The 15112-nt window shown below is 42.6% G+C and overlaps 1 protein-coding gene across 2 annotated transcripts; it reads right to left on the reverse strand.

Annotated features, from left to right (window-relative positions):
• Window positions 1–1848: 1848 nt before the first annotated feature.
• On the reverse strand, window positions 1849–14846 carry LOC112258985 (serine/threonine-protein phosphatase alpha-2 isoform). Of its 2 annotated transcripts, none has more exons than XM_024433668.2 (8): window positions 14693–14846; window positions 14302–14415; window positions 4802–4933; window positions 4302–4532; window positions 4096–4200; window positions 3590–3813; window positions 2860–2994; window positions 1849–2673 (listed from the first exon to the last, which is right to left on the reverse strand). In XM_024433668.2, exons 2-8 carry the CDS (start codon window positions 14354–14356, stop codon window positions 2557–2559), a joined length of 999 nt encoding a protein of 332 aa, XP_024289436.1. In that variant the 5' UTR covers window positions 14357–14415; window positions 14693–14846; the 3' UTR covers window positions 1849–2556. The 2 variants fall into 2 exon arrangements, with proteins under 2 accessions (XP_024289436.1, XP_024289435.1); XM_024433667.2 differs by having other exon boundaries at window positions 14302–14412; window positions 14693–14831.
• Window positions 14847–15112: the final 266 nt, after the last annotated feature.

The following is a 15112-nucleotide window of genomic DNA, read 5'->3' on the forward strand; positions in this document are numbered from 1 at the left end:
CCATCAGCTCTATTCATGGCATTTCTATCTGCAACGTTCGACAACGTTTGGCAACTGAACGTGGCCTTGTATTGCCTCCAGCGACAGTGCATTAAGGAAAAACGTCCCTGATTGGTTAAAATAAAATAAAAACGTTTTACATTATCACAATATCTATATTGCCCTAGTCCTTGAAATAAAAGTTCTAAAGAAATAAGATTGATATCGATAGTTACAGTAGATTGTTGGTGATGTCTTAATGATTTTAGCAAATTAATGATCTGACCAACATTACAAGCAGAACGTTTACCCTGCTATGAACAGAGTAGGGTCGGGTGAAATTGGAAGTATCATTCAGAACAGCAATACAAAGACCTGCAATGATCCCCAAAACAATTTATCTTCAAGTTGAGGCATTGTTCTACCCTACTGCCTAAAGCATGTAAGCAAAGCTTGTTTCCAAAATGCATATTTTCAAAAAATTGCAGATGATCTACATTACAGCTCTGAATCATTGTCTTAAAGCCTTGCCAGAAAACAAGCCATTGACAATTCCGACAACTTGAAACAAACTGTTATTTGATCAGCAAAAAAGTTTTCCAACCCAAAATGTTCTCTAATATTACAGCTCTTTTAAAAACAATTGTATTACCTTTCCATGTAACATATTGTATATAAAGCATTCAATAGCCTTATCTAACAGCAAATAACACTTCCTCTGGTCAATAGATCATAACATGTCATTAAAACCAACACTCCTTGGTCTCACAATATGATACATTTTCTTTATAAACTACAAAGCCAAAAAACTTTGAGCCATGTGCTCTTTAAAAAAACATACTGCCGCCTATGCACCATGAATGCACTCAGCACTGTTGGGGGCGCATTGAATGTACAGTACTCCTGATCCAGTCTTCAGTGAGATGACGCAATGGTGAGTGTTGTATGAAATGCACCACCTAGTGGAGAGGAGAGAGCACTAGAAGCAGATATGAGCTAGCTACTAAAATGAGAGAAAGAACCCAGCACAGGAAATGAGCATTAATGCTGTCTGGCAAGTTGTTACACATCTTTAAATATAAAAGAGAAGAGAAAAACATGAGCTGAGTAAGGGGTGGGGGCCAGATGCAAAGTGGGGTGAGAATTGAGGTATGACATTCTTTAACTACTCAGAACCCAGAGGGAAACTACTGAGCAAAATGGGAGACAGAATATGGAAGATGGGGGGGTGAGAACCAGAGAGATGAACATTGACCGTGTTTAAAGGATTGGGGCAAGGAGAACACATTTTAAGGAAAGGGGATGATAGAAAATGGCTAAGCAAAAGCCCCCAAAATGCTGTGTATTTCTTGGAGCCAGCAACTTATGCCAACATCCCACTCTGAACAAAGAGTTCGATACCGTTCAGACAAGAGAAGAGCAAGTGGGAATGACAAAGGGGGTAGAGCAGAGGTGTCAATCTCATTGAATGGAGGGCCAAATGTAACTAGGCAAGTCAGTTAAGAACAAATTCTTTACAATGACGTCCTACCCTAGCCAAACACTAACCCGGATGACACTGGGCCAATTATGCACCGCCCTATGGGACTCCCACTCACGGCTGGTTGTGATACAGCCTGGAATCGGACCAGGGACTGTAGTGACTCCTCTAGCACCGAGATGCAGTGCCTTAGACTGCGCCACTCAGGATCCCTGAAATTCATTACTATTTAGTGACTTTAATTCAACCACCAAGTACAAGGGTGGAGCAAAAACCCATGGAAACGCAACCCTTTGTGGAATGAGTTCGACATGTGGGTTAGAGGAATTTAATATATAAACAAATATCAAAGCAATGGTGAGGTGAACATAGTGAACAGTGTGATGGGATATTTTAAATAAATGGTTCTTTATTAAACATCGGCTTCCAAATAAACTAAAACTCAAGGATTCAAACCTTTTTTTTTATGCATCTACAAAAAAAAAGAACAGAAAAGCAAAACTATTTCACATCCATGATTGCGTTTTCAAATCATTGGTTTTTGGGAGAGAAAAAAAATAAACGTGTCCGCTTCTTGATCTTTGTGAATCCATAAACTAAAAGGGTCCATCTGCACATATCCACCTGTGCTCTCAGTGTGTGGTGTGTGCTGTTGTTACCATTTGACCATGCAAATTGACCCCATTGACACACACACACACACACACACACACACACACACACACACACCTCTCAAACAGGATGTACAAAAGCTTGTGTTGAGCATCAAAACAGTGCAGGGCCCTAACAAACAGTAAAGGCTCCTTTCCCCTCCAGGTGTGCATTTACATCACTGAAAGGAAGGACCAATTTCATCTACAAAGTGACAGGAGAACAGAGCAGGGGAAAGGAAGGACATACAAACAGAATACAATAAACCTCTCTTTCAGACACACGCACGGACATACATACACTCAAACAGTTAAAAACAGTATCAGAGAAAAAGAGGACCGAACCCTAGGTACTGTCTGCTTTGTTGCTGTTTGGTGATGAGGGGAAAAGTAGGGCAAAAGAGTGTGGGGGGGTGCTTGGTTCAAGGAGGGGGGGTCCAGTGGGTGTTATTTCTTGGCCTTCCCGCCTTTGGCGGAATTCCGTGGCGGGGTGACGGGGCGTCCAGATCCCATTCCTCCACCTCCACCATAAGAGTAGAGCTTCTTATCCGCTGGCTTGAGAATCTGAGGAACAGAGAGGCTTTCTTTAGACAGCTATAAATATACATATACTCCTACAGACTGAACACTGCAGCACGTAACAGGTAAGACAGGGGACTGGCAGAGCTTAAAAATCTAGACTGATGGACAGGAACTGCCAGACTGAAGGAGAGAGAAAAGGGGCAGAGAGAAAAGCAGAGGAGTACACACCTGAAAGGAACACATGAGGGTCTCATCCACACTCATCATGGCACCGGCATTATCAAACTCTCCACAGTAGTTAGGGGCAGAGAACAGAGTAACAAGCTGTCTCTTTGCAAAGAACTCGTAACCGTCTTCTACCACCTGAGGACAGGAATGAAAGAGGTAAGAACGCAATGAAAAATAAACAGGAAAAATACCAGGAGTGGATAACAAACAACTGCAGGGCCATCAGTACATTTCAAACAGAGGAGTTACCATCTTAAATGAACACAACCTCCATCGCCAGTAAAAACACAAAATGACACGCTTTAAAGATGGAATCCGCATCGGGGGAAACAGAGCCACTGTTCACCCCAGCACCTTTGTTGTTGTTTGTGTTGTGAAACGGAGTCTTCGTCTTCGGCAGCATAGACCAAAAAAAAAACGAGGTACATATTCTTCTGTTCTATCGCGCGTGCAATGATGTCAGAGAGGAAAAATAGGGTTTGTTGTTTACAACTTCAGTGTTGTTGTAATATACCAAACAGACACGGCAGTGTCACCAATTAAGGATTCCAGCTTTAAAAAAGTGCTTCAATATTTTATGTAGTGATCTTTGATCATCGGATTTCCCTGATTAATAACAAGATCCCTCTATTCTTCCAAACCCACCATTGGTCTGACAGTGTCCCGCTAAATACTCTTCCCAGCCCCTAACCCCCATCCAAAACTCTAAACCACCGAGCTAAGCCATTACCTGATGTGCCCTGCATATAAGGTCCATGTCGTGTTTGTGCAGAAATTTGGCCACCACGTCTGCGCCGAATGTGAAAGAGACCCCGCGGTCGTTCTCGCCCCAGCCCAGGACATCTTTGTCTGGGTCGGCCCACAGCAGATCACACAGCAGGCCCTGGTCAGGCACATCTGTGGGTCGCATCACTCTGCGCACCTGCTCCATGGACTGGAGGTCTGGAGAGAGGCCTGGACAGAACATAGCACACAGAAACATTACATCACCATACAAATGAATGCTGACTGCCATGATACTGTCTTCTACCACAAAGAACAGGAAGATCTGAAATCACACCTTGATAACTACCACCTCTTATCACACGTATAGTGTATACACTTGAGTCATCTTCCACCACAAACACTTAAGGGGAGTGGTTAATCCAAACGATCATGGGGCCACCAAGTGCTTATTGATAAGGCCCACAGGGGAAAGACCCACACACACAGATCATGCAAGCATAGACCACTCACCTCCATGGCAGCAGAAGATCTTCTCATCTACAATGGCAGCCACGGGTAAACAGTTGAAGCAGTCTGTGAACGTCTTCCACAGCTTGATGTTATACCGTCTCTTACCTAAAGAGGAGCAAGGGGCATTACTAAATGGTTAATACTCTGTGTGTGCTCCGGTCTCCTGTTGTTAAGCATGTGTTCCAGCTTCTCGTCTCGGTACTTACACTCGTCATAAAAGCCGTAGATGCGGTTAATGGAGGCACACTCGTGGTTGCCGCGCAGCAAGAAGAAGTTCTCTGGGTATTTGACCTTGTAGGCCAGAAGCAAGCAGATGGTCTCCAGGGACTGCTTCCCTCGGTCCACGTAGTCCCCTAGGAACAGGTAGTTGCTCTCCGGGGGGAAACCTCCATACTCAAACAGCCGCAGCAGGTCGTAGTACTGACCGTGGACGTCACCTGCAGGGGGCAGCACAGAGGTGGCCAGTCAGTCACTACCACACCCTCCCTGACTACATTAGATCTGTGTGTGTATACAGGCCGTTGGACTGAGATAGCAAAGGCAATTAGAGATTAGAATTCTACAGTAAATCAGACAATCAGTCGTGTTATGAAACCTTGGAGCTTTCACTATCAGTTGTGTCAGAGAGGCGCAGCTGCTTTGCTACACTGACATTAATTACTATGAAACCAATTTCAGCCATCATAACTTATCCAATATGACTCACCGCAGATCTTGAGTGGTGCCTCAAGCTCGAGCAGGATTGGCTGGCTGAGGAAGATTTCGCGAGACTTGAGGCAAAGTCCACGGATCTCGTTCTCTGTCAGCTGAACGTTCTTGCCTGGCCGAGAGCCCTTAACTGGAGAGAGAAAGACAGAGCAAGCAGAGTGAGGACTGACGTTGCGCTTATTGGAACAAACATGCTAGGCCAAGACCATGGAAACAACACATACACAAATAGCACAGCCACAGATCTAACACACAGCACACCAGAGCAGAGAAACCAATCAATATCACGGGCCCCGCTGACAGCACAACCCTGAGCATACTGCAGAGCCAAGGTGAATCTGCTCACACAGCACAAGCCAGGAGGATGAACTATTTGATGTGAGAATCTCAAGGTTACAGAGCGTGAAACCTATATGAAAAGATGTGTTGGGGTCTTTGTTTCTGAGCACTCAAGGCTAGGGGATGGGCAGTGTTGAACTGAGCACCAGCAGAAGGTACAGGCCTGGCTATGTGTCTGAACAAATGTGTGCAGTGTGCACCCAGCCCCAGAAGCACGTATTAACACACCACCTGCCTTTCTGCTGATGTAACCAGGACAGAGAGACTGCAACGGAAAGAGGCACACGCAGCGAATCTCACACTGTTCGACTCAAACAAGGATCAAATACACTGCCCTTAAAATCAAAGTAGGCCTAAATCACAATTAAATAAACATATCATTGATGGCCAACTTCAGAGCTCTCTGGTTACAAGTACACCGCATGCAGTCTGGTAGCATAGAGCCTGTTAACTGACAGCAAACGTTGCTAGGCCGCCTCTGACCACACGGCAGAGCTAAGCAGGCTAGTAGTAGCAGGCTAGTAGTAGCAAGATGGTAGTAGCAGGATGGTAGTAGCAGGATGGTCTGAGATGTGGTCAGGTCACAAGGGACACATGCACAGTGCTGCGCTGAGCATCTTCCTGAGGCAGGCTGTCCCCTAACTCTGCTCTGGATCTCAAGAATCTTACATGTTTGTTGAGTACAGTAGCTAGTTATGACATTCACACACATTATACCAGGAAAAGGAAAACCCACCCTGTGGCTGTGTAAGTGCTACATGTTCATCAAGCAGAGGTGCAAATCCACAGTGCAACTGATATGATAAGTGTTAAATGATCAACAAACAGGTGATCAGCTCTACTGGAGCCACAAATTGGTAAAATGTTTAATGTAGTTATCGCACCATTGTAGCCCTGGAGCAGGGAATACTCTTTAAGTATGTTGGCATGATTTGCAGGGCAGCTTAAGGCTTTTGTGGCGCTGCAGGTCAAGTACAGGTTTAATATGATCAGCTGGATGAGGCTCCTACTTCAATCTCAATACTCCTTCCAAACTAGAACCTTCACTATAGCTGCAAGGGATCACTACAACAGCACATCTATAGTCAAACAAATACAACAGTAGGACTGTATTATTCAGAAATCCTGTTTGCATGACAAGCTCCAGGCAAGGATATAACAGAGCATGTAGTAAGTGTATTCCAGTGACTCATGATGTACGGGGGACTTGTGCAAGAATGCGCATCAGGGTTGTTTGTCACAGAATCAATTCCACCCCCTTTCCTGCACGTTCTGCTGTCTTCCCTAGGTGCAGGTGAAAAGTCCAATGCCAGCGCTCTATAAACCATCACAGGAAAACTAGGCAATGACAAACAAGCATCAACAGAAAACCTTCTAATATTCAACCATAGACACTTGTTGTGCTCTATCATGCACCTGGTACTGTAATTGCTGAAGATAAATGGGTTAGACACACTTAAGAGAGCAGAACAATAAAATAGCCTGAAACCCTTCAGTGACATTCTGCTTTACAAGCTGGGTGCAGACAGTGATCTTTACAAAAACACACACCGGGGTTAATTGAACACTTGTCAAAGCTCTGACAGCTCAAACTGAACGCTGCTGACCTTGCCAAATACCCAACTAGACGAGGACATGCAGTTATCACACAACACAATGCCACAGATGTCTCAAGTTGAGGGAGCATGCAATTGGTATACTGACTGCAGGAATGTCCACCAGAGCTGTTGCCAGAGAATGTAATGTTAATTTCTCCACCGTAAGCCGCCTCCAACGTTGTTTTAGAAAAATTGTGAGGCCAGTTGGACGTACTGACAACTGCTTACCACGTTGTGTAGGCGAGCATTTTGCTGATGTCAACGTTATGGTATGGGCTGGCATTTGGTACGAACAACAATTGCATTTTATCGATGGCAATATGAATGCACAGAGAAACCGTGACAAGATCGTAAGGCTCATTGTCGTGTCATTCATCCACCGACATCACCTCATGTTCCAGCATGATAATGGACAGCCCCATGACGCAAGGATCTGTACACAATTCCTGGAAGCTGAAAATGTCCCAGTTCTTCCACAACCTGCATACTCACCCAACAAGCATGTTTGGGATGCTCTAGATCGACGTGTGCGACAGAGTGTTCCAGTTCCCACTAATATCCAGCAACTTCACACAGGCATTGAAGAGGAGTGGGACAACATTCGACTTGGGGATTCGAACCAGCAACCTTTCAGTTACTGGCCCAACGCTCTAACCACTAAGCTACCTGCCACCCAACTCTATGCGAAGGAGATGTGTCACACAAGATACTGACTGGTTTTCTGATCCATGCCCCTACCTTTTTTGTAAGGTATTTGTGACCAACAGATGCATGTGTATTCCTAGTCACGTGAAATCCATAGATTAGGGCCTAATGAATTTATTTCAATTGACTGATTTCCTTATTTGAACTGTAACTCAGTAAAATCTTAGAAACTGTTACATGTTGCATTTATATTTTTGTTCAGTGTAGTGCTTTCACAAAAATATATTCTGCCCTAATAAAATCACAGGCAGTGGGAGAGGGGCACACACATTTGTTCTGAAAACGGAGGATGGAAAAGGACGAGGACTTCCAGGTAGGACCTCAGCAATAGATCTAAATGAGCAGTGTCATGTTAGGGCAGCAACACAGGCCTTGGCCCTAAAGAGTGAAATGTGGGTATAAATAGGGTAGTGCTGCTTGTCACTTTAAACCTGGATTAGGGTCGGCTAAGCCATGACAGAGCTTACTCTAAAGTTAGCCACATGGCCAATGGCAACAGTGAGCTTAGAGAAGGGGCGTGGGGGATGGGGAGGGGGTCAGACAAAGGGCTTTCCACTTTGCTGGTCACGGGATAGAAAATAAAGTTGGACAAGCACAATAGGAAAGCCGTTGGGAATCAACAATTGGCTGGCTTTAGATTCCCCTCCTGATATGGACATCCTCATAGATGGTGACAGGAGATGGTAGTAGTGGCCTGGACTGACCGTTCAGATGTACAGGTCAGGAGGCTGATGGTTAATCCCATTGAAACTAGTCACACCGTCACCACATTTAACTGGTTTGCAAACATTGTCACCAGGCTGGCCCATGTGTTACGGTGTACATGGTGCAGCTAAAGGTTGATGTGGCCAGTCACCATTCTCTGTCAAAAGAGTGATTAAGCAACCAGAAGGCAGTTACCTTGGCCTGTCTCCACATCATAGAAATACAGCAGGATTGGATGGACAAAAAGACACAGGTGATGGTTTATGGCCAAGACTTCAAAGCTAATTTAGAAAATGCCATACATGACATGTTAGGCTAAATACGACAACTCTCACAACAGAGGCAAACACTCTGCCTTGTAATGAGTTGCCACACCGCAAGAGAAAAATAGGTCCGCTATATACTGCCAGTACAGCTGTTTTTTAATTATTTTACTGAACTTGTCAGACAACCTTATCATGGACAGAGTAGAACACGGTTTCCACAACACTTCCACCCATCAAGAGCCACAGTCAGAAGGGGGCTAGGGCTGAGCGATATATCTCATTAATTTGAATGTACATTTTAGCAAGAAATTCCAAACACATGCATCTTAAGAAAAAAGTTCTCCCATTTTTATGAGCGTTTATGTCTGCTTGTCTTTTTACTCCAGTGTTCTGTGCACCTTCCCATTCACACACACCAAGCCCCTCCCCATAACAACAAAGTTGATAGATTACTTCTTTCTCCATGACAACAAGCAGTTTCAACTGGCTATTTGCATTTGAGGTTTGGTACAACAGAATCATTCATATGGACACCGAAACACATTCGAGACATTTTACTGTAATAGAAAAGTGAACCTTTCCAACGATACCCTTTTTATGTCTCAACTCCCAAAATTTAGCACAGAGTAGACCCTGTCTAGTCTACTAGCTGTCTAGCCGGTTTATAAATGTGCAATGAGCATAAAAAAACAACTAAAACATTATGAAACTTCTATTTGATCAATTAAGTAGCAAATAAGCCATTCCATTTTTTGTTAACCAAATTCAACACCCATTTTTTTGTGTGTGTGTGTGTGTGTATATATATATATATATATATATCACACACATACACATCTTTATTTAACCAGGTAAGCTAGTTGAGAACACGTTCTCATTTACAACTGCGACCTGGCCAAGATAAAGCATTGACCTCCATACAAAAACACCATCTGCTGGAGAAGACAGATTTTGGGCCCAGCTATTCCTCTCGCTTCACCTCTTCCTCTCTGGTGTGACTCACAAATTTCAGTTAATTACTATAGCTCCTGATCAGTCAGTGTCATCGTTCACCCACGTTTCATCAAACTCGGGCCAGTGCTGTCTGAGATGGTGTTTGTTTTTTTTACTAACGCACAAACAGAGACTAGAGGTCAACCGATTAATCGGAATGGCCGATTAATTAGAGCCAATTTCAAGTTTTCATAACAATCGGAAATCGGTATTTTTGGGCGCCGATTTCAGATTCTTTTTTATTATAATAAAAATATATATATACCTTTTATTTAACTAGGCAAGTCAGTTAAGGACACATTCATATTTTCAATGAATGCCTAGGAACTGTGGGTTAACTGCCTTGTTCAGGGGCAGAACGACAGATTTTCACCTTGTCAGCTCAGGGGTTTCAATCTTGTAACCGCACAGTTAACTAGTCCTACGCTCTAACCATTGCACTCCACGAGTAGCATGCCTGCTAAGCAAATGCAGTAGAAGCCAAGGTAAATTGCTAGCTAGAATTAAACTTATCTTATAAAAAAACTATCAATCATAATCACTAGTTATAACTATTTTAATTTAACCTTTATTTTACTAGGCAAGTCAGTTAAGAACAAATTCTTATTTTCAATGACGGCCTAGGAACAGTGGGTTAACTGCCTGTTCAGGGGCAGAACGATAGATTTGTACCTTGTCAGCTTGGGGATTAGAACTTGCAACCTTTTGGTTACTAGTCCAACGCTCTAACCACTAGGCTACCCTGCTGCCTAATCCAGTTTAGCAGGCAATATTAACCAGGTGAAATTGTGTCACTTCTCTTGCGTTCATTGCACACAGAGTCAGGGTATATGCAACAGTTTGGGCTGCTTGGCTCATTGCGAACTAATTTGCCAGAATTTGCGAACTAATTTGCCAGAATTTTACGTAATTATGACATACATTGAAGGTTGTGCAATGTAACAAGAATATTTAGACTTTGGGATGCCACCCGTTAGATAAAATACCGAACGGTTCCGTATTTCACTGAAATAATAAACATTTTGTTTTCGAAATTATAGTTTCCGGATTCGATCATATTGAAGACCAAAGGCTCGTATTTCTGTGTTATTATGTTATAATTAAGTCTGATTTATAGAGCAGTCTGACTGAGCAGCAGCAGGCCCGTAATCATTCATTCAAACAGCACTTTCGTGCGTTTTGCCAGGAGCTCTTCGCAAGCACAGCGCTGTTTATGACTTCAAGCCTATCACCTATATTTGGAGTAGTTATTCCCCTTGCGCTGTAAGGGCCGCGGCTTTTGTGGAGCGATGGGTAACGATGCTTCGAGTGTTCCTGGTTCGAGCCCAGGTAGGGGCGAGGAGGGGGACGGAAGCTATACTGTTACACTGGCAATACTATAGTGCCTATAAGAACATTCAATAGTCAAAAGTATATGAAATACAAATAGTATAGAGAGAAATAGTCCTATAAATACGATGTTAACTACAACCTAAAACCTCTTACCTTGGTATATTGAAGTCTCATGTTAAAAGGAACCACCAACTTTCATATGTTCTCATGTTCTGAGCAAGGAACTTAAACGTTAGCTTTTTTACATGGCACATATTACTTTCTTCTCCAACACTTTGTTTTTGCATTATTTAAACCAAATTGAACATGTTTCATTATTTATTTGAGGCTAAATTAAGTTAAAATAAGTGTTAATTCAGTATTGTTGTAATTGTCATTATTACAAATACTTTTTTATATATATATATATTTTTTTTTTTTTTTTTTTTTTAATCGGACTATTAATGGTCCTCCAATAATCGGTATCGAAGTTGAAAAATCATAACCGGTCGACCTCTAACAGAGACCGATCCACAGTCCCCTACCTGATTTAATTGTGGGAAACAACCAAGTGGACAGGCTAGTATGTTGTTCAAACAGTTGGAGACAGACAACATGGTGGAGCCAAAGATTTTTTTAACTAACCCAAGATAGACCACAGCCTGGCATTTCCAACGGGAACAAATTAGTCATAGTGGGCAGAACAAGCAAGGAGTGGGCAGAGCCAAGCAAGAGCTAGAGAGGTCCTATTGGCGCGTTCTAACATGTATTTGCATATTTCCGTTAAGGAACACCTACTCTGAAGTGTGTGCGCAATAACTAAATTTGCCCTTGCACTCCTTCTAAACAACATTCTAATTGTTTTACTTTGACAAAGGGTAAAATCTCCAAAACTTAGTCCACTCTTCATAACAAATTCTAGCTTTGAGAACAGAAAACTGTGTTGAGGTCAAATGTTTCATCAAGGAGAAAATGATCACGATGTCTGCAAAAATCCATCTCGTTCCATCTGGTCTCACTGCCGGCCACTGGGCTTTCTCTCATCACCATATTAGGTAGTGAGTAGAAGTGTCAATCGGATGCTTCACACTTATACATCCGATGAAATGTCTGGATTATTGTGGTGGAGCCCTACAACATGATGCACCACTATTACCATGATGTAGAGGAGCGATAACACTGAGAAAACAGACATGTGAAAATGTCTAGGTTAACTGCAGTACAATTACAGTCAATAATTGTCAAAACAGAAATAAGTGATAGCCTATAAATTGATACAGTAATAATCTGTATACATCTAGATCAATAGATTTCAAAATGGGAAGAACAAAACAGCAGATCCAGGTGTTTGAACACCTGACGTGACTTTTAAACCAGTTAGACCAGACTTTTTTTAAATCTAACGAGACAAGTTCCTAGAGCAGCAGAATGCCCCACTTCCTGTTTTCTGAACTGTTCCCAGGCCAGCAGAAGCTCATGTCTGGCTCAGCCACTGTGCTCATTACAGCAGGAGGCCCCTGCAGATTTAGTAGCTGAGGGGCTTATGTTGGTCTGACAGCCTCAGGTCTCCCATTACGCAACATTTATCATACAGATCATAAGATTGCTTCCCCCAAGTCTCATATCTGTTACTATAGAAGCCATCATAAATCTAAGGAGTGGCCAGGACTGAGGGTAGGCAAACCTGTGTGGTAAATACAGCTTCTCCCATGCACCAAACACTAACACCTACGTATTATTCAACAGTCCTTAACCTCCACAATACTCCCAACAGTGGTGTGGTGGTCACAATCAGAAACACGGTTAGCGGAATCATTTTAATCATTCAGTACCTCCATAAGCTGCCCACAACAAAAGACGTGTTCAGAGTAAAAACCCAAGAGAAAGCAAGACATTAGGCCTGCTACTTGCAAACAACACTGTCCCTCACATTCCCCAAGACAGCCCATATTTCTACTATTCATGCTTCTGTAGCCGATGTGAAATACCTAGCTAGTTAGCGGTGCGGGCTAGTAGTGTTCAATTACTACTAGCCAGCTAACTAGTGCTGGCTCAGAGCTTGAAGTAGTTGTTTCCCTAGCACTTAAAGGGACATTGCTGTTGTGGAGCTATATGTAATGATGCTTCTTGGGTGACAGTTGGCAGTGTTCAGAGGGTCCTTGGTTCAAGCCCAGGTTGGGGCAAGGAGAGGGGCGGAAGCAACACTTCATTACATTAAAAATCTACTGCGATCGCAGAGAATGTAATGTGCCATAATGTTTCCACCGCTAGTGTTTACAGTACGCACAACTTTCAGCCCTGCTATAAGCTACTTGGCCAATGACAAACAAACCCAAATCTGGATACTCCCTTTACTTTATAATGTAGTAAAGCCCATTGGCCTTCTTTAGACAGATAAGAGCCTAAAACCAGGGCACTGGTGTTTCCTGTCCATGGAATTTGGAGTATAACAGTAGCGTGACCCAATGGTGCCCTTCACTCTGTGTAACCAACCACTAATGATATGGCTAAACCTACTGTAGCTTGCATTTAAACAAAAGCAAGTTATTACTTCAGCAAGCAGCTTTCAGCACATGATGATTGCATCCGCAGCTCTGAAAAACATGCTTAAGTATGCTTCTCCCTCATCCAGGCATGAATTGCAATGGGCCTGCTCCTACATGCAGCATCCTCCATTCAGGCTGCAAATGCATCATTTTCCTCCTTAGCTGGCTTTAATGGGCATTAAAAAAAACTGAAAATATGCATACTTTATGGAACGATTAGTCTTTTCGGACATTTTTGGATATTCCACATTCTTAGTTGAACATGGTGTGCAACATATTAGATTTTCCAAAAATATAAACAATTGTGGTGGGAAATTGTGTTTCAAAAATAAAGCATATTTCCCTTGAATGGAGGATGTTTTATGTACAAGCCGATCCATAGGGGGACACTAGTGTATTACCGGGAATGCACATCCAACCTAGACAATAGTACATGGGTGCTAGATCTGTACTATCGTCTGCCTAGGCTACAGTATAACCGGTGTGTGTTAGACATAGCTAGCTGAATACTGGCAAACAAAAAAACGATATTATGGAAAGATTGGATGCAGGAAACAGAAATGAATGGTAAACAAAACCTACTAACCGACGTTACTGGCTAGCTTTGCATTCATTTTTATAACAGCATACACTAGACAGAACACGGAACATATTTAACGTTACAGTAGCTAGCTAGAGTTAGCTAACACAGCATCATCGTAAAATAGCCGTTTGTCATCTTAATAATGATTTGTCATTAATACTAACAATACAACAAAATTGGCACTTCAGGCCGAGTGATAACGATTGAAGCAGCAAGCCAGCCATCTCTCATTTGCCCTACTAGTTCGTAGACCTAGGTAACGTTATCTCGCGCTCTAACCCGGACACATCGTTTTCAAAGAGAACAGCTACCTTGACGTTAAGCCTGCTAACTACCCTAACATACACCAGACATTGTTAGAATTCCGACGCTTCTTTGAAAATACAACAAGCAAATGATTCGTAATTAATCAAATTAAGTGTCTTGATTCCTAGTTAAGTGCAAATCCTCACCTTCCAGAAGACGCTGTATTATGGAGTCGATGTTTAATTTGTCCGGCTCCGCCATTTTACTTATATTTTTTTTGTCGTGGTTCAGGCAGTCAAGACCTTCGTTTCGTGTTGCTTCTTCGATGAGACAAAAAACAAGTACCGATCAAGTTAAACAAACAAATAGGCAGCTTATATTTCAGTTTATATTTTGTTATGTCAAATTGAGGGAAAAAAATGTAATTTGGCTTTACTTTCTCTTCCGTGTTGTAGCTAGCTGGCTAAATGGGTTAGCTAGCTAGTTAGTTCAAGCTAGCTAGCCGATGTTAGTTAGCTAACAAACCAAGCTACCCGCTTTAGTTATAGATAGCCAATAATGAATGATGCAAATACGAAATGTTAACATATAATCAACCTTTGATTTGACAATAGTCTTCCCGTGTAGAAGACAGGGCCCTTTCAGGTCTGTTTAGTGTCTTTTTGTCTTCGTATTTCAGATTCCCGCTTTCTCTTCCCCCACTGAACTTAAAAAGGGCCGTGTTGTTCAGGGGAAGCGAGAAGACAGGGGGTTGACACTAAGGCGAGTTTTAGATTTACTCAATGATGATTGGGTCACTGCTTGATTTTGAACCCATGTTGTCGTTTTCCATTGGATACATTGTACATCCGTCACTCAGTGGTGCCCCACCTCCAGCTGTTTTACGGATGACGTCAACGGTCGTCACTAGTTACCAATACTGAGGTATAAAGAACTACCACAGCCACAAAGTCAGAAACTCCGCCTATTTCTACAATGTATCTTCTTAAAATGTGATTTTAGACCTAGCCTTTACCA

The sequence above is a fragment of the Oncorhynchus tshawytscha genome, unplaced genomic scaffold, assembly GCF_018296145.1.
Source record: "Oncorhynchus tshawytscha isolate Ot180627B unplaced genomic scaffold, Otsh_v2.0 Un_contig_3906_pilon_pilon, whole genome shotgun sequence".
NCBI classification, from domain to species: Eukaryota; Metazoa; Chordata; class Actinopteri; order Salmoniformes; family Salmonidae; genus Oncorhynchus; species Oncorhynchus tshawytscha.